The 19,504-nt window shown below is 41.9% G+C and overlaps 1 protein-coding gene across 1 annotated transcript; it reads right to left on the reverse strand.

The window, feature by feature from the left end:
- Positions 1 to 16,481: 16,481 nt before the first annotated feature.
- Positions 16,482 to 16,959, reverse strand: LOC102858247 (cyclin-dependent kinase inhibitor 2A, isoforms 1/2/3-like). Its single transcript, XM_006893153.1, has 2 exons — positions 16,923 to 16,959; positions 16,482 to 16,810 (listed from the first exon to the last, which is right to left on the reverse strand). The coding sequence occupies exons 1-2, from the start codon at positions 16,957 to 16,959 to the stop codon at positions 16,482 to 16,484; spliced, it is 366 nt and encodes a 121-aa protein (XP_006893215.1).
- Between the last annotated feature and the right edge of the window lie 2,545 nt (positions 16,960 to 19,504).

The raw sequence follows: 19,504 nt of genomic DNA on the forward strand, positions 1-19,504 counted from the left end.
AGCTTGATTGGTGGCTTCAGATGATGGTTGTCTCCATGGTGTGCCTTTGTGTGCTGACTCAGAATTGTATTGTCCACGGCTGTTGTTGTGTTACGTGAAGAAGTCTCTAGTGGCCCTGGAACACCACCAGGGGGTGCAGGGTTGTGGCGAGGCCACCAGGGTGTGCCAAAAGTGTCGGGGCGTGGGATGGTGGTGGGGTGGTGTCCCTGGACACGGTGCTGTGGCAGGGATGGGGGATGCAGGGCTTGGGCAGCGCCTGGAGTTAGGGGTTGCAGCCTGTTCCCAGATATTAAGCTGCCAAGTCACCAGTCCTCAGCAAATAAGACGCACCGCGTCGCTCTGCTTGCACCTTGCGCGCTGCACCTCGCTGCGCCGTTTCTATTTTTTGAGTGTATTTGCTTATTTACTTCGGTGACTCAAGAGGGATGGAATAACAATTGTTGTAGCTCTCTGGTGGCTGATGTTTGGGCTAATTTGTTCTCTGATGAGCAAAGAAAGAGCTAATGTTTCTTATTGTGTATTTGCCTACTTCTCTCTTTAGTTCTATCATTTTTTATACTTCATTTTACATTTTGAAACTCTAATATTAAAGCAGGGAGCTATGGGGGCCTAGTGGCAAGAAGCTGTTCTGCAATCCCAAAGGCACACAATTGGAAGCCACCAGCTGCCCCACAGGAGAAAGATGGGCAATCCTGAAAACATGTGGTTTGGGTGCACCAGCTGCTCCACGAGAGGAGGATAGGCAATCTCCTCCCATGCTATTAACTGCCTCGGAAAACTTGCTGGAGCTATGGGGTAATATGACTCAATAATATACAACAACAATATTAAAACATCAGTATGTCTTCTGAGAAACTGATGCTCTTCTCATCAACTGTTTCTTTGTTTTGATATTTTCTTTAACTGACATTACTGTAACCACATAAACAGTCAAATTTAATGTAGATTTTTTCATTCAATGTATTTGTGCTGTTGTATTTAAAGTTCATCCTTTATAGACAGCCTATATTTTGGCTTTGCTTCTTTTTAATTTTTTTTTCAATTCACAGTGATAATCTGCTTTGTGATTGGAGTGTTTAGCCTGTTGTTTTATGTAGTTATTGATGTGATTGAGTGAAGCTCTACCAGTTTGTGTTCTCCCCCACTCCATTGCTCTTCCTTTTCTGCTTTCTTTTTGCTTGTTGTTGTTGTTATGTGCCGTCAAGTTGCCTGCGACTCCTAGCAACCCTATGTACAACAGGCCTAAACCCTCCTCTACTTTGTGCCAATCTCACTGTCTCTGACACACTTACCCTCATTACCCCAGTCACTGAATCAATAAATCTCATACAGGGTCTTCCTCTCCTGTGCTTTCCCTCCACCCTCCCAAGCATGACGTCCCTTTCCAAGGATTGGTCGCTTTTTGCAATATGCCCAAAGTATGTCGGATGAAGCTTTAGAATCCTTGCCTCCAAGGAGCAACCTGGCTTCCCCTTAGGACAAACCTGTTTGTTTTCTCAGCAGTCCATGGTATATTCAATTCTTTTCTCCAACCCAACAGCTCAAAGGCATCAATTCTCCTTCTATCCTCTCTAGTCATTGTCCAGCTCTCTGATGTATAGCAAATGATTGCAAAGACCATGGCCTATATGAGACATAGCTTAGTCTCCAGAGTAACATCATTGCTCTTTAGCACTTTGGAGAGGTCTCTAGCAGATTTTCTTGTTTCCTTTATTGTCTATTTATTTTAAAAAAGTATTTGTCATTGTTAGGTGCCATCAAGTTGAATAGGGCTCAGTGACCTTTGAGCAACAGATCTGAACCTTGTCCTGTCCTGCGCCATTCTAATCGTCTCCCACATGTTCCGCTAATCAGCACAGTCAATGTGTCAGCCTGTTTTGTTGAGGATCTTCCTCTCTTCCTCTAATCCTCCTCTTTTCCCAGCATGGTATCTTTGTGCAAAGACTGGTCCCTCCTGACAACATGCCTAAAGTGTACAAAGAGGTTTCAACATCCTTGCCTCTAAGAAGCACTGTGGTCATAGTTATTTTTAAATCCTTGCCTACTAATTCAAGCAGGCCACTCTAGGGTCAGCAAATAAAGTTTAAAAGCAACACAACCACGCTCATCAGTTTATGCACTGACTGTGGCTGATTTCCTACTACAGTGATAGGCTTGAGTTATGAAAAGAGACTATGCATTATTATGTCCAAAATATTTACTATCTGGTCTTGTAAGAAAAGCTTACTGACCTCGATTAAAGGATGCCTCATACTTGAGAGAATGATCCTTCTCCCTATCCCAAGGCCCTCCTGGAGTCTCAGGTAAATGCCCATGGTGCCTGGCCAGGCCTCCTCACTTTGGCTGAGCTGGCACGTTCAACACTGGGCACCTCTGGGAAAATCTGTTTACCATTTACGTCTGTAAGAGCCTCCCTCTCCTAGGCTTTGGTGCTACGCTGTTAGTCAACTATCTGTAAGGAACACTTACCCAGAATTCTGGTAAAATCATCTCCACAGCTCCCTGTTCCCTAGTACCATGCCCTGAATATCCCAGGTCTTTAGCACCCTGGGCTTGTATCTCTGCCTCTTCAGCTCAGGGAGACTACTCTGCTTTGCTAGAGCCCACATCTCTGCCCCAGTACTTGGAAGATTTCTCTCAGCAGAATTCCAGGGTGAATATGGGGCCTTCTTCATGGTTTCTTTTCTCTTAAAACTGAGTCCTGCACTGTTTGTTGCCCAATGTTGTTTTTATTGTTATGTGCCTCAAGTCACCTGTGACTCATAGAGACCCTACGTACAGCAGCTCTGAACCCTGCCTTTTTCCTGAGCCAGTCTCACTGACTCCAACACACCTATCCCCATTACCCCAGTTATCGTGTCAATCCATCTCATCCGGATCTTCCATTCCTGTGCTGTCCCTCTACCCTTCCAAGCATGATATCCTTCTCCAAGGACTGTTCCCTTCGGACCTAACTATGTGAGAGAGAGCTTTAAAAGTCTTGGCTCCAAGGAACAGCTTTGTTTCACCCTCTTCAAGAGAGACTTGTTCTCTTGGCAGTCCATGGTAGGACTCATAGTGACCCTATGCACAACAGATCTGAACCATCTTCTGTCTTCTGCCATCGTCATAATTTCTGTCATACTTAAGATCATTTTTACAGTGAAAGTGTCAATCCATCTGGTTGAGGTTCTTCCTCTCTTTTGCTGACCTTTCACCTTTCCAAGCATAATGTTTCTTTCCAAGGAATAGCCTTTCCTAGTACCATTCCCAAAGTACTTGAGACAAAGTTTTGTCATCCTAACCTTCAAGGAACACTCTGGCGACACTTTCTCCAAGACATATCTGTTTGTTCTTTTCACAATCATGGGCTATTCAATATTCTTCTCCGACACCACAAGTCAAAGGTATAAATTCTTCTTCTACTATCCTTATTTATAGTCTAACTCTCAAATGCATAGCAAGTGATTGAAAAGGCCCTGGTCTGAATCTGGCACACATTAGTCTTCAGCTGCTGACTACTGGTACCTAGAGTTTTGATTGTAAATCCAAGGAAGGAAATTATTGACAACCTCAGCCTTCTCTCCATTTATCATGATGTTGCCTATTGAACTAGTGGTGAAGATATTTGTCTTCTACATTTTAAGGCACAATCCATATCGAAGGCTGCAGTCTTTGAGCTTCTGCAGCACGTGCTTCACATCATCCTTACTTTCAGCAAGCAAAGGTGTGTTATATGCAAAATACAAGTTAAATGATGTATCTACCCCCTAACCTGATGCTAAATTCCTCTTTAGAGTGCAGCTTCTTGAATGATTTGCTCACCATACCGGTTGACTAGAAATGGAGAAAGAATACAACCCTGATCACATCTTTCTCAATGTTAAACCAAGCAACATCCTGCTCAAACAGCTTCTTGGTCTAGGTCTAGGTTTTGTATGAGCATATTTAAGTGTTCTAGGATTTTTATTCTTCTCAGTGTTAGCCAAAATTTATTATGATCCACACAGTCTTTGCATGGTCAATAAAGCATAAATAGACATTCTTCTGGTATTCTCATTCTTCTGATATTCTGCTTTCAGTCAGGAGCCATTTGACACCAGCAATGATACCCTTGGTGCCATGTCCCCTTCTGACAAAGGATAAACAAATGTCTTTTACATATTGCCCGAAAAGACTTTGAACTTCCTGGAACCTCATAGAGACAATGCATATCAAAATGATGTCAAGTTTAATGTTAGAACTTTCTCTTGACTTTGCAGACTAGCGTGTTACAGTTTCCAAAATCACATTTGTGATTTTCCTGTCAGGGATTCTTGCGACATGGGATAATAGTTGAACTGTAAAAATCCATGTAGCCACAAATAAGACAATTTGTTTCTTGAAGAACAGTTTAGGGGGGTTCTGGTGGTGTACTTCATAGAGCATTACAGTGCTAACCTAAAGGCTTGGCCTCTTTGATGGTTTTAATTTATCAGTAACTCCTCAGAGGAAAGACGGGCAATACTCCTTAATAAGATTTACAGTCTCAGAAACCCAATGGGGCCTCAGCTATCAGTTGGTTTGGACTCAAAAGCAACACATTTACATTTTTAAGAGAAGAACAATTTTATTCATTTGCTGGAGTCAGAAACAACTATTATGTAACCTATTGCTTACTTAACAGCTATTTCTCAAAAATTGGCCCTTGAGTGATGACTCATTTTAGTTTATAGCTCTAGGTTATTGTGTTCAATATTATTCCATTCTCTCCTACTTCCTGTATCATCTGTCTTCCTGTCTCTCCATAACACACATTTATTTAATGCCTGCTCTGTGCTCTTCCTAGTTCTGCAAAGAAGCAGACAAGATAGACACAGAGAAAGATTAAACACATAAGGATTAATAATACTTGTAAGCATCTTTTGGTCACAATAAGTATCGTGTAGTAAACGCTATAACCCTTAGACATATGTTTATTGAATTACTGGTGACATGAGTTTTCACGGGTGCTGTGAAGTTTTACTCAGGCATAGTGGAGCTTTTAACAATGAGCACCTTACCCCAAATAATGTAAATGGACTTGATGGGACTGACTTCAGGGTTGAGGGAAGACAGAAAAGGAGGGGAGGAATGATGAATATTGCATTGAAACAGATGAGGGAGAGATCTGTTTAAAAGGGATATATGAATAGGTATTCTTGTCATTACAGAAGTCCAGAGTGAAGGCTGCATAGTGGAGTGGACTTGGGGGGAGGGATTGCATAACAATGAAAGTGTTTTTCTTTTCAAGGAGAAGAGTGATTTGGGGGGAGGGGATGAGCAGGGAGAAAAGTACAACAATGAATGAATGGAAACCCTAAGTCTCTGTAAATTTTCATGAAAATTAATAATAATTTTTTTAAAAAGGCCATTATTCATTTAGCTGTGGGTTGTTGGCTTTGATGGGGGAGGGGCTGCATAACCTATTATTTCATGGTCCAAAAGCTAAGAACAGTTTTTTTAAAAAAATATTATTGATGGGTTTTAAAGCAATAGAATAAGAAAGAAAAGGGACAGACCGCATGAAGACTGCAAAACCAAAAGTATTTACTATCTTCCTTTGAAAAAAAGTTTGTCTGCTTCTGGAGCTGCAGAGAAAAGAAGGTTGAATTTACAAGCTTCCGACAAGGACTCCTTTTGTTTTCCAGGTTTAGCCTGTATCAACAAGTTTTTGACTGGCAATAACATGTTGCTCGACCAGAAAAATGTTTAAATTTTTACTAGCTTAATTCAGCCTCATCCAAGTGAAATTAAATACCAGGAAGAGTTTGCTTTAAGAACAGTTATGGGTATGTTTAACCATTTTTTAATGCTGTGAGCATGTGTTTTAAAGCCTTTTACACAAGTGTCATCATCATTTGGGGGTTAGGGGTTTTTGTGGGACATCTAGCGGCAAGAACAATGCAAGAACAGATGGATAGGGTTGTGATTTAGGAATTCCCATCCACACACCATACTCCTCCTGGTCTCTCATATAACCCTCATCCATTCTCCTCGAGTCTATCCCAGCATGGGATTTGCTTCAGTAAGCAATATCCCATTCTCCAGCAGGAAACTGACCCAGACCAGGTCAGCATTTGATCTGATTAGCAGATAGAAGGAAGTTTTGAGAGTTTCTAAGTAGCAGTGTTGTGGTTTGGCTTCACCTCTGAGTTTTTGGTATTTAGAGAGCTCTACAGGAAGCTCTGGTGGCCTAGTGGTGAGAAACTGTAGTGTAATCCTGAAGGTACTCGGTTTAAATCCACCAGCTGCTCCTGCAGAAGAAGGATGGGCAATCTCCTCTCACGTGATTAACTGCCTCTGAAAACCAGCTGGAGGGTCAGCTATGAATCAGTTCCAACTCAAAGGAACACAACAACAGATACAACTGGTGGTCTGGTGGTAAGAAATGGCACTGCAGTACTGAAGGCACACAGTTCAAATCCACAAGCAGCTCCATGGGAGACTGATGGACAATTTCCTCCCAGGAGATTAACTGCCTCTGAAAATCTGATAGAGGGTCAGCAGTGGGTAAGTTCCCACTTGACAGCACACAACCACCACCACCACACAACTATGAGGATGTTTGAGCCCTAGTAAATTAGGAGTAGAGGTGGCTCAGGTAAAAGTCTGTCTTAGTAACTAAGTGACTAGGCTGCAAATCAGGAAATACGGGTAAAAATCAAGTCTCAAAGATGTCTGGGGTAAGATATACACTGCCACTTGTTGGGCCCATGTCTCAGATCGGCCCATGCTAGAGGCAAAGAGGTTAACTATAAACCCTGCCTGCTTATCTTGGCTGAGGTCTTGGGACTGAGTTGGCCTGTTGGCAACCTGAGTGGCTATAGCTGAATGGGGTGTGAAGACTGAAGTTCAAATCTGATTTAATATTACTATGCTCATTAAGGAAAAGATTTCATGACATCATTGTTGAGCAACTGCTAAGTGTCAGCTACTTTATGAATACCCCTGTTCCTTATTACAGCTCTGCTGAAGAGATGCTATTATTTTTAATTTAGAGCATACAACTGTAGTTAAGTGACCATTAAATCAAGTGATTGATCAATAATGTCAAATGATTAACTCAGTCTGTAAATGAAGACCTTTGCTTGGAATCCAGGTCTTGTTGAGGTCGAAAGAGAAAAATGACTTAATGTTGTTTATTCTCCCACCACAGGGTGAGATTCCATTGACAAATAGAAGTAAAACCTGACAGAAAAAAACCCAAAAGATGAGACCTTCAAAGAGATGGCTTGACCCAATGGCTGTTATTAAAGCAGATGTACCACCAGCTAAAGCCAAAGAGGAGGAAATTGAAGATTTTGATCAAATTTTGCAGTCTGAAATTGGCCAATGAGGATGGTGCAACACCAGACTTGTTTTGTTCTATTGTATGTAGGGTAAATGAGTTAGAGATGAATTGATAGCACCTTACAATAAATAACCAAAGCCCACTTATTCATCATCCCTGCTCAGGCATTGATATAAGTTTCTATCTAGAGACTTTAATTAAAGAATAAATGTAATCTCACAATCTCTGTAATTTTAGTATACTAATCTTATGTCAAAAGAACAAACGAGTCTATTTTAGAGTAAATAGAATTGGAGTACTCCTTAGAGGCAGTGAAGATGAAACTTTGTCTCATACACTTAGGGCATGTTGTCGGTGACAAAGAGCTGTGCTGTAATCCCGAAGGCACGAGGTTCAAGGCCACCAGCTGCTCTGCAGAAGAAGGATGGGAAATCTCCTCCCTTGTGATTAACTGCCTCTGAAAACCCACTGGAGGGTCAGCTATGGGTTGGTTCCAATGGCACACAACAACAACAACAACAACAACAACAAGGCCTTGGAAAAGTACATCATACTTGGAAAGGTGGACGGTCAGAGAAAGAGAGGAAGACCTTGAACAAGATGAATTGACACAGTGACTGTAACAATGGGCTCGAGCAGGATGAAGATTAGGAGGATGATACAGGTCAAAGTTCAGATCTTGTTCATAGGATCACTATGAGTTGTAGGCCACTCCATGGTTCCTAACAACAACATTGTTATCTGACTCATCCACTTACGTAAAAAAATTAATGGAACTTTTTACTCCCCACCTCCTCTTTCCCCCTGCCAGTCATTGTGTTCTTTACTGGGCTGCCAGCAGAATGTGATTGTGAAAAAGAGAACGTATACATAAAAAGAATTGATACAATTCAGTTCTAGTCTTTTTGATATTAAGTTCAGGTGCACTGCTTCTTCCTTTGACTTTTACCAGAACCAGTTAAAATTCCAACCTAAACTCCACTACCATCGAGTCAATCCAACTGATAACCCCCACCATTGGGTTTCTGACACGGTAAACTTTTCAGGAAAGAGATTGCCCAGCTTTTGCCCTCCAACGGACTGGTAGATTTGAACCACTGGTCTTTTGGTTATCAGCTCAGTGCAATATAACACTAGAACTTTAATTTATTCTTATCATTATTATGTGCCGTCAAGTTGGAATTGACTCATAACTGACTCTCCAGAGGGTGTTCAGAGGCTATAAATCACAGGAAAGAAGATTGTCCATCTTCCTATGTTGTTGAGTGCCATAGAGTCGGAACCAACACAGAATGAAGGAAAGTTCTGTAGTTAACAATTGTAGTATGATAGAGAAAAAGCTATATATGATGGGATGCTAGAGCCAGGTTTAGGAGGGTTTCCAATGTGTGACTTCCATGTCCCTTCCAAATGCCAATGTCTTTCATCAACCGGAAAGTCCTTGTAATGTATATGTCCACGGCTTTTATTGGAGGTTCTACTTAAAAGAAAGCTCTGGTGGCTTAGCCCCTAGTTGTGCTGCTAATTAAAAAGCCCCACCTTGCTGATAGTTCAAATCTACTAGCAAATCCTCCAAAGAAATATGGGCAATCTCCTTCCACGTGATTTACAACCTTGGAAATCCAATGGCGGGTCAGCCATGACTTGGTTTAGATTTACAGCAAGCTTATGCTTGAGTATTACGCAAACATGACTGATTGGATCAAGACCCATATTGCTGAACACAGCCTCCAGCCATCCTCCTTTGAGGTGGGATTTTATTGTATGGTTAATACTATATATGGAGTCTGACCTGGCCAGTGACCACTAAAGATTCATCTCAATAGTCAAACATTTTAGGTAATTGTGGTCTGGAATCCTCACCAAAGAGCCCTCAATCAATAGGTGCTCTCTCAGGATCAAGAGACCAAGACCACATTTTGGGGTAATCTTCTTGTTATGTGCTGTCAAATTGAGTATGGCTTTTAATGACACTATGAGCCACAGATCAGATGCTTTACTACCCTGTACCATCCTCATTATCTCTGACATACTTGAGCCCATTGTTGCAGTCATTGTATCAGTCCTTCTGCTTGACTGTCTTCCTCTCTGTTGCTGACCCTCCACCTTTCCAAGGGTGATGACCTTTTCTAAGGAATAGTCTTTCCTAGCAGCATGCCCAAAGTATGTGAGACAATGCTTTACCATCCTTGTCTGTAAGGAACACTCTGGCTGCACTTTCTTCAAGACATATCTGTTTGTTCTTTTGGTATTCCATGAGATAGTCAGTATTCTTCTTTAACACAACTCAAAGACTTCAAATCCTCTCTTGTCATCCTTATTCACTGTTCAGTGCTCAGATGCATAGCAAGTGATTGAGAAGACCATGGCCTGGACCAGTTGCACTTTAGTCTTCAAACTGATATCATTGTTCCTCAATAATTTGGAGAGGTTCCTGACTGCAGACTTTGCCAATGTAATATATCTCCTGACTGCTGATACCAAAGATGTTGATTATTGAAACAAGTAAGATGAAATCAATGACAGTTTGAATCTTTTCACCACCTCTCATGATGTTGCTTATCAGTCCAGTGGGGAGGATTTTTGTCTTCTTGATGTTGAGATGAAATGTATGTTAAAGTCTATAGTATTTGACCTTTTGAAGCAAGTGTTTCAAGTGCTTCTCATTTTGAGTAAGCAAGTTTGTGTCATCTGAATAACACAGGTTATTGATAAGTCTTCTATCCTGATGCCACATTCTTCTTTATAGAAGAGTAAAGTTGGTTGTAAATCCCATAGTTTCAAATTGTGTGAATGTCTATAAAAAGAATAAGGGCAACAATGAGACAGCCATATCTGATCTCTAATAATTCTACAAAAGGTCCCCACCAATAAAGTCAACAAAACAAAACCAGTTCTCATGAGGCCAGACTTGTCCCCCATGCTCCCACAGCTCTTTCCACTAATTCCAACACCAATTTTACAACTCTGTAGGGTTCTAAATCTGTTCCAATAGCTCATAGAGCATACAGAATCATACTCACAATTATGGGGTTCATTAAGGAAGTTAACAGGATACAATTTCTCTGTCAGGACTGCTTCTGAAATGTGCTCACAGGCCCTTCAGTTCCATGGTTTAGGTGAGTATTACAAAGCTTTTAGTCCTGCCAATTATTCCACCCCCCTCTAAGTCCTCCAACAAACTTGGGCAAAGGTTCCTAGCTCTGTAGAGTAGCAATCCCAAGTGAGGCCAGCTCTCTGTCATGCCAGATCTTTGGTTTTCTGTTGCAGCTGGCTTCTGCTCTCCTATATGTCTGGTATAAGAATCGTTGGCTCAATTTGATAGTGAGACTAGCCAATCCCCTTGTGAGTAGACTAACATGCCCTATTTGCATATTCCGGCCCATACACGTGACAGAGTCAAAGCCAAACCTTTTTGAGCAGTAAGTCTTTAACACCACAATGTCTATCAAGGGAAGAACTGGAGTGTTATGAGAGAAAAAGAAGAGAATTTCCTTTACATTAGGTTAGCAGGAAAGCCCTCTTAGAGAATGTAAACATTTAAATGAGCTGGGCTTTTTTTTTTTTTTAAAGAATGAGCTGAAAATTAACTAGAGGAGTGCAGCCTCATGGGAGTGTGTTAATTACCCCCAAATGATATTTGACAATATCTGGGGACATTTTTGCATGTCACAACTGGAGGACTGGTGTCACTGGATAGAGTGTGGTGGTAGTGATGGTACTAGCAGGGTTTGGAGAAGCTACTAAACTTTCTGCAGTGTCCCAATAGCAAAGAATCTTCAGGTTCCAAGTGGCAATAGTGCTGACATCAAGAACGCTTCAGGAAGAGAATTTTGACCTCTCTTGTTAACTGTGTGTCTGAAAAAGTGATCAAGTGGATTAGCATTTGACATGGCCCAGAAATGTGAAGAACAGCTGCTTGGCTTGAGGGTAGTCAGTGAGATGGAAAGAGAAGGACTGGGTTATACACCAAAGATATGGAATACTAGGAACTTGGATTGTACTTCAAATCTTCATTGTGTTTGCTTATAAATCAATTCGGAATGCAGATACAATCAAGTTCCTGTTTTCCAGGACTTCTCAATAGTCTAACTCTAAATAAGAGGGAAGTCTTAGGTGAAGCATTGTGGTAACACTTTTCCTTACCTGCTTTTAAATTCTATGCCAGGAAATTGATTAGTACAGTTTTGTGCATAAACTAAACAGCTCCCATTCTGTTTACTAACTTTTTTGGCATCTGTAATTGAGAGTTTTCTATCAAATACTTGGTCTCCCTTACATGTGCCTATAAGTTTCTGGAGTTGACAATATGGTCTATAGAGTCAGACTGAACCCATTTTAACGATTTATTATTGTATATTCCCTGAATATACAACACTAGGGCAATGTTAGAGAAATTTCCATAAATGTTTCCATACTAAGTGGCAGAAAACAACTAAAACATAATTATTTTGAGCCAGAGTTGGTGTTTAGCAAGGTTATTAACATAGGGACATTCATTCATGCAGTAGTTTCTGAATATGTCCAGTATTGTTGCAAGTCAATGTCAAGGCCAAAAGTCCTAATTGCTTCATGGTCTCATACCCACTGTTGATGGGTTGATTCTGGTTTGTAGTGACCCTACAGGGCAGAGTAGGACTTTACAGGAGTGGATTGCTCCATCTGCCTCACATGGAGTGGCTGATGGTTTTGAACTACTAACCTTTCAGTTAGTAGCTAAACTCTTAATCTGCTGTGCCAGCAGGGCTCCTGCTTCACAGAAGAGATTAAACAGAATAAAACAAAGATGAAAGACTTCTTTCCACTCTGCCCACCTTGCATTTATGAACAAGCCAAAAAGAGAGGTTATCTGTTTAAAATAAGTGTATAAACAGGAAGACTTTGTAAGAAAATAGATGTGATTAAGTATGAATGCCCAGAAATACTGATGTCTTTGCTCTTTCATTCACTTTAACCCAGACATTGCAAATAGGCCAATGATTCTTAGGCCTGGCTGAATTTTAGTGAAATTATCCTCAGCTAATCTTTTCTATTTTGCTGGGAACTCTTTTTCTGTATCTTTAGTGGGCACTGCAAGAGATGGGATGGATGGATGGATGGATGGATGGATGGATGGATGGATGGATGAATGGATGGATTAGAAAATGGAGTATTTGGTGTTTAACCATTCTATTCTTATTATTTAAAGGATAAATAATGATGACCTTTCTGGCTAACTATGCAATTTGCCCATATTTTAACCTGTTAAAATATCTTTTCCCATGACTTCTTGGTATTTTGTGAATTTATCTCGGCCTCTGTGTTCTTCACATCAGATTACTATCCATAGCACTGAAACTAGGTGTTGAAGATTTTTCTCCTTCATGTAATATTTTCATGCTCTTCACACACTTAATTGCTTATAATTTAAGGCTTCAGGAAATAAAACTATCTATTGGTTAATTAAGGAGTTCTGATTATCTTGGGGGTAAAGGAGATGCACTGCCATCCCAAAGACAGGTGGTTCAAATCCACCAACAGCTGTGTGGAAGTAAGATGGACAGTCTCCTCCTGTGTGGTTTACAGCTTCTGAAAGTCCGCTGGAGGTCAGCTGCGAGTCAGTTTTGACTTGATGGCAGTAAGTTTGCATTTGCATGATTAACTAGCTAAATCCTGAATTGAATCTCTCAACATTTCCCAGGGTATATTTTAAATATAAAACTGATTGTTTTCCGCTCACATTTTAGGATTATTTAGATCTACTGGTACTTTTATCAGAGGTTCCAATCTGGAGCGAGACTCCATTACTCTGTAGCCTTTCCCTAGCACTGATGGGCCAATGTCCAGCCTCTTTGAGGATTTGAACCTTTATCTCTTAACCCTCAATGTTAGAACTTGAGCAAGTGTTTTCAAACACTGTGAATGTGTAAAAGTAAACATAGTGTTAACAATGCAAGGGCAGTGTCCTAACCTGATGATGACCGTATTATGAGTCTTACTTTCTATTTCACGGATATAACCAAGAGGAAGTTACGGTTCATGGAACTTACTGTGTCCTGAAAGAAGAAGAAGACATTCCAGTTATTATAGAAACTGTTACCACCTACTTCCCAGGTCTACATACGACAAAAAAACCCACTCATATCTAGATATAAATCAAGAAAAAGTGCACTTTCACAGTGCAGAGGGTGCCAGACAAAAATGAACAATAAAATAAAAGGGAAAGACCTGGGATTAGGAGAGTGGGGATTTCATGAGAGAGGAGTATACAGAAAGCAGAGACAACGGAATCACTTCTTGGAAGCATGGAGCATTGTGTTACTGTGAAAACCTGCACTGGCACCTCAGTCATTCCTTTGTGAGTTTATGAATACCTAGGATTCACTGATTTCAATATCCAACAAATGCTTATCCAACAAGTGCAGTCATTGCTCTAGGAGTTTGAGGAACATTTGTGGATAAATTAAAGAAAGATACCTGCCTTTGTGGCACTTATGTTCTTGCAAGTGGAGACAGACACTGCATAATGAAGAAGTGGTACAGGAAACAAGCTGCTGTGGGTGTGATGGGAAAGGAGAAAAATCAAAGCAGAGAACAGGATGCTTGTGGGATGGATAGGTAATCAGGATATAAATAGCAAAGCCAGGTAGGTCAACTTCCTTGGGAATGTGGGGTTTTAAAAGGACTTGAAGGGGATAAATAGCAGTCCACGTGGATACCTATGGGAAGAGTGTTCTAGGCAGCAGGAACAGCCAGTGCAAAGGCACTGCGGTAGGGCAGCTGTAGTGGTCAAGGAGCAGCAGGGAGGTCTCTGTGGCTGGAGTTGGTTGAGGGAGGGAGAGAGTGAGAGGAAAGGAATCAAATCTAAGAGTTCCATAAACAAAAACCTCACACCCTCCAATGTCCAGTTGATTCCAACTCATAGCAACCCTTTATCAGGTTACAGAAGCTGTGAATCTTTCTCCATGGCTGATGATTTAAACTGCTGACTTTTCCATTAGCAGCCTGATAGGTTACACTCTTTACAAAGGGTTCTGAATAGTCTCTATCCCTCCCTAACTCCTAATGCCCTTCTCTCTAGAATTCAAGGTCATTATCATGACAATCACTTGTAGTATCAGCCTCATTTCGGAATAGTCTCCTCACCCTCCACCTCTTCAGCAGTACTCCAAGCACAGTTTCTTTTTCTTCCACAGCTTCCTCCCACTAGGTCTGGAGGTAGAATGAGTATTTATTTATGTGGTTGTTGGTAACTAACTTTCCATTCTTTTAAGCTTACTAGAGTTAAAAAAGAAAACCCACCAAAACAAACCCCCATGGTATTTCAAAACAGGTAATCTGAGTTCTAGTTCTTGCTTATGTGGATCATTTAGCATCTGGAACCCTGGCAGAGCTGTGGTTTGAGCACTGGGCTGCTGACTCATCATCCATGTCTGGTGATGATTTACATCCTGTGGGTACTTCTCTAATGCATTAAGGCTGCTATGAGTTAGCATTGACTCACTGGCTCTGGTTTTCAGGTTATATATGTGTATATGTATATGTATATGTATGTGTATGTGTATGTGTGTGTGTGTGTGTGTGTGTGTGTGTGTGTGTATCCTCCATTTCATTGTTTGTACACTGAGGACAATAAAAACCTACCTTTCAGGTTTCTGTTATTGTTATTGTTTGCCAGGCAGCCAATTCAGATTCACAGTGACTCTACGGGCAGAGCAGAACTGCCCTATAAATATAGCAATGCCTCTGAAAGTGCTTTCCAAACTCCTTGAGGCGAGCCTTATCTCGCTGCATCACTAACGTAGTTGGTGGCTGACCCCTATACCCACTTGGCACTCGACGTGCATCATAAACACCTGAGACTCTGTGTGAGCGCCTTGTTCTGATCTTGGGAGCTTGCCTGGCAGCACCTGTGGCAAGACTGTGTGCCTTATGAGCAGTCCTGAACCATCTATAGTGGACAGAGGATTGAGGGTTGATGAGCATCTCACCTTCTTCTCTCTTGATTGAAATAACCCTTTGATGTGTTCTGTACTGTCTGGGGTCACTAGGAGTGTGAGGGGATGCAGATTGGACCACTTGATGCTGTCAGAAGCATGACAGCCAGATGGCCCCCAGGGTGGTTTTGGTGGCATGTGAGCCAGTGTTGCAGGAGGGGGCTGCCAAAGCACTGATGTGTCACTCACCTGTTGTCCAGTGTGGACCTGCACGGAGTGGAAGGTCAGCCGGTCCCACTTTGGGTGAGTGATGGTGACACTGTGAGCTATAGTACTTACTGGGGGACAACAATCCCAGTGACGCCTCTGTGTGTCTTTCTCTGGAACCCCAGCAGGAGTGCTCTCAGTTTCCTCCAGTCATAGGTCACTTAATAACCTTAATTGGTTTCCTTCCCTTTTCTGTTTTATTTCCTTACACCCTTCCTGATATTTCCTGGAGTTAGTTACCTCCCAAACAAGTGACTTTAAACTAGGATTTGTTCTCAGGGTGTCTGGCTTCAAAGTCTTTGGCTTTGATCTGTACTAAATTACAGTGACTCTGATACTGCTTCTGATAGTGTGTCAGATATTGTTTTAGGTAAATACCGTGTGATTGGATTTACCTACTCCTTAAATCAGAGCAAATTTAGTCATATTCGTTTAGATTTTTATATTGATTTTAAAATCTTTTGGGAGCCTCACTTGTCAGGGAAATAGAAAAACCTAATAGGTCCTCTTTCCACCATATCCTTTTAGGAGTTGTTCAGGTAAAAACCTCAAACATGGTAGCACTTTCTAAAGTATTAAAAAAAAAAAAACCCAAAATTTTTTCCTAATTTTCACAGGTGATATTATTTTCTCATTCCCCACTTCCTTTACAACATTAACAGTAAAAACCCTCAATCCTGGTCCTTCTGATTTTATAGATACAGACCAACTGTGAAAGACTCTTTCGATCCATTCTTGGCACCTAAGTATATTGAAGGGCATTCTGTTATTGTACTGCTAATTCAAAAGCTGCCTCTCTGAGAGTGACTCCTCTGAAGAACAACAATCCCCTCCTATGTGATTTATAGTCTCAAAAATGGAGGGTCGGCCATGATTCTGTTCCAATTTGATGGCAATGTGTTTTTGGTTTTTTTTTTTTCCACGAGGCACGAAGAAAAAAAAATATTCAAGAACCAATTGAGGAGGCTGGAAAGCTCAGAAGCTTGAGCTGCAGTTCTGGCGGAGTCTCACCGTCTGCGCCCACGAACACCTCCATCAGCGTCCAAGGCCACACGCAGGTAGTGGACGATGTCTCTGTGGCCCTGTTGCTCAGCCAGGTCCACGGGGAGGCGACCCCACATATCGCGAACGTCCAGCCGTGCCCCGTTGCGATGCAGCACCATTAACGTGTCCAGGAATCCCTCCCTGGCCGCGTCGTGCACCGGCCGGGTTAGCGTGACAGGGTCTGCGAGGTTGGGCTCTGCGCCATAGCTCAGGAGGAGCTCGGCCACCTGGGTGTTGCCAAACATCATGACCTGGTCTTCTAGGATGCAGCGGCTGCCTCCTCCACACGCTTCTTAGCAGACACAGCACGAGGTCCAGGGCGCGCTGCCTCGCCTCCCCCCACTCCCACGGGGACCCCACAATGTGCACTACAAACGATCTCACGCGTGGCGGGCCACCCCCACGGCGGATCCGGACAGTCACCAGGAACCTGCGCACCATGCTCCACTCGCCAGGCTGTTTTCGGCCGATGAGGCCCACAGCGCCGCCCCCCGCCCCCGTCCTCCGCCCCCCGCCCCCCCACCGGCAATATGTTTTTAAAGTACGTTAAAGGCAAACAAGTCCATTCTTCAGATCTGGGCTTTGATAAAGGTGCTCCATTGTGGGGCTTCCCTTTCTTCATAACTCATGTTCAGCAGATCACAAACATATGTTTTGGTGATAGGCTAGGAGGTGTTCCAGAATCAGCAGGACTTGAGTTTAATACATCTCTTTCCTGTAGTCTCTGGGGCCACTGTCTCCAGGCAGCTCATCCACTTAGACCCCTCAATCCTCGAGATAACTGAATCTCAGATGCATTCGGCTCAACGTGATAGGTCTCCTACTTTTGGCTAAAGTGTTCCCAGAAGATCCTGGGCTTATATGATTGGTTCTTCCATTTGTCCAGTGTTTAGTTCAACAAAACAAAGATCTCCAAAAGCACACCTTGACTGAAATACACAAGGTCCCTTTCAGCCTATTCCCAGAACAATGCCTGCCTTTTTGCCCTGTGTTTGTCTCAAAGGTCACTCTTATGACAGCCAACAGCAAAGAAGATTTACTACTTCTCAGGAACAAATTGTTTAAAACTTATTCACAGATACACACACCCATTTCTTAAATCCTGGACTAAATTCTTTGGCCTACCTCCAGTTTAAGGCAATACTCTTCTCAGTCACTCTAATTCCAGGAGATTAAAGGATGAAGCTGGAGAAAGGCTTCCTCTCTCTTTGTGCCTGGGAGAATAAATTTATAGTTGTCTATTCTCATATGGCATTTTCCATGATGGATGAGAGGAAATTGAGACTGTCAGCAGCTTCATCTTGCTTGGATCTACAATTAACACTGTTGGTACCAGCAGTCAGGAAATAAGGAAATCCATTGAACTTGGAAAATCTGCAGTTAGGGATCTTTAAGTTATTGAGGAGTAGTGATGTCAGTTTGAGGACTAAGGTGCATCTGATTCAGGCCATAGTATTTCTGATTACTAGCTATGCATCTGAGAGCTGGACAAAGGATGACAGAAAAAGAATTGATGCCTTCAAGCTGTGGTGTTGGAGAAGAGCACTGAACATCCCATGGATGGCCAAAAGAATGAATAGATATGTCTTGGAGATGGTGAAGCCAGAGTGCTCTTTGGAGGCAAGAATGATGAGGCTTCACCTCACATATTTTGGACATATTGTTAAGAGGGTCTATTCCTTGGAGAAGGACATGATGTTGGGAAGGGTGGAGGGTTGGCAAAGGAGAGGAAGAACCTCAACCACGTGGTGACAGTTAAAATGGACTCTTACGTGTCAGGAAGTATGAAGATGGTACAGAATAGAACAGGGTTCAGATCTTTTGTTCGTAGGGTTGCTATGAGTCATCCTTGACTTGAGGGCACCTAACAACATCATTCTAATATGGAGGGAGTTCTGGTAGTCTAGTGGCAAGGAGCTGTGCTGCAATCCCAAAGCCACATGTTTTTAGGCCACCAGCTGCTCTGTGGGAGAAGGATGAGCAATTTTCTCCTGTGTGATTAACTGCTCTGAAAACCCTCTGGACTGCCAGCTATAGGTTGGTTCTTACTCAATGGTACATAACAACAATATTCTCAAATGGGAGCTAATACCTGAAAAAAAATCTTAAAATGCTACTCTCTGTTAAATTTGGATAAACATAGTGCCAGAAATAGGTAGCAAAGGAAAGGAAGGTGACTCACAGACTACGTTAAAAAAATGGAAACACTTCTTCAAAGAATTTCCTGACCAACTGTACTGTTATTCATTTCTTTGCATGCTCATCCAAAGCAGTTTAATTATTTAATATTACAATTTCTAGAAATTGTTTATTCATATAAATGAATTCATTTGCTGTTTATTATTTAATAAAAGCTTCTGTGAATTAAAAATATGTATATATTAAGCTGATGTTAATTTTATTTACAAATATGCCATTAAAAAACCAAGTGGATGAAAATATAGATTGCTTTTGGTAGAACTGTCATTTTCACTGTGTTAAATCTTCCTACCCATGAATGAATAAGACTGGCTCAGGACAGGGAAGGGTTCAGGGATGAGGTGCATAGGGTCATTATGCATCATGGGCGACTCAACCAATAACATTCGATGACAGGTTTGGAAACAGGAATGGCATCCATTTCTTAAACAACTTGCCTCTGGAAGCTCTGTGAACTTTGATAAATGTTGATAGTTGTAGAGAGGCTTCAGACCTTTTGTTCATATTGTCACTATGAGTCGTGCTCGACTTGAAGGCAATCAACAACTATGACAATATTTTTTTTTCTATTTTTTGTTGTTATGTGCCATCGAGTTGCCTGCAACTCATAGTGACCCTATGTACAGCAGCTCTGAAGCCTGCCCTGTCCTGAGCCAGTCTCATTGACTCTGACACTGCTTCCCCCGTTGCCCCAGTCACTGAATCAATCCATCTCACCCAGGGTCTTCCTCTCCTGTGTTGTCCTTCCACTCTTCTGAGCATGATGTACTTCTTCAAGGACTGGTCC

The sequence above is a fragment of the Elephantulus edwardii genome, unplaced genomic scaffold (genome assembly GCF_000299155.1).
Source record: "Elephantulus edwardii isolate Elephantulus edwardi_28Jun2011 unplaced genomic scaffold, EleEdw1.0 scaffold00124, whole genome shotgun sequence".
Lineage (NCBI taxonomy): Eukaryota > Metazoa > Chordata > Mammalia > Macroscelidea > Macroscelididae > Elephantulus > Elephantulus edwardii.

Excerpts from the sequence above, each read along its gene's own strand:
- LOC102858247 (XM_006893153.1), bottom strand. The coding sequence starts at position 16,959 with ATGGTGCGCAGGTTCCTGGTGACTGTCCGGATCCGCC. Across the intron at positions 16,811-16,922 it reads GGTGACTGTCCGGATCCGCC|AAGCGTGTGGAGGAGGCAGC; the intron begins GTGGGGGTGGCC and ends GTGTCTGCTAAG.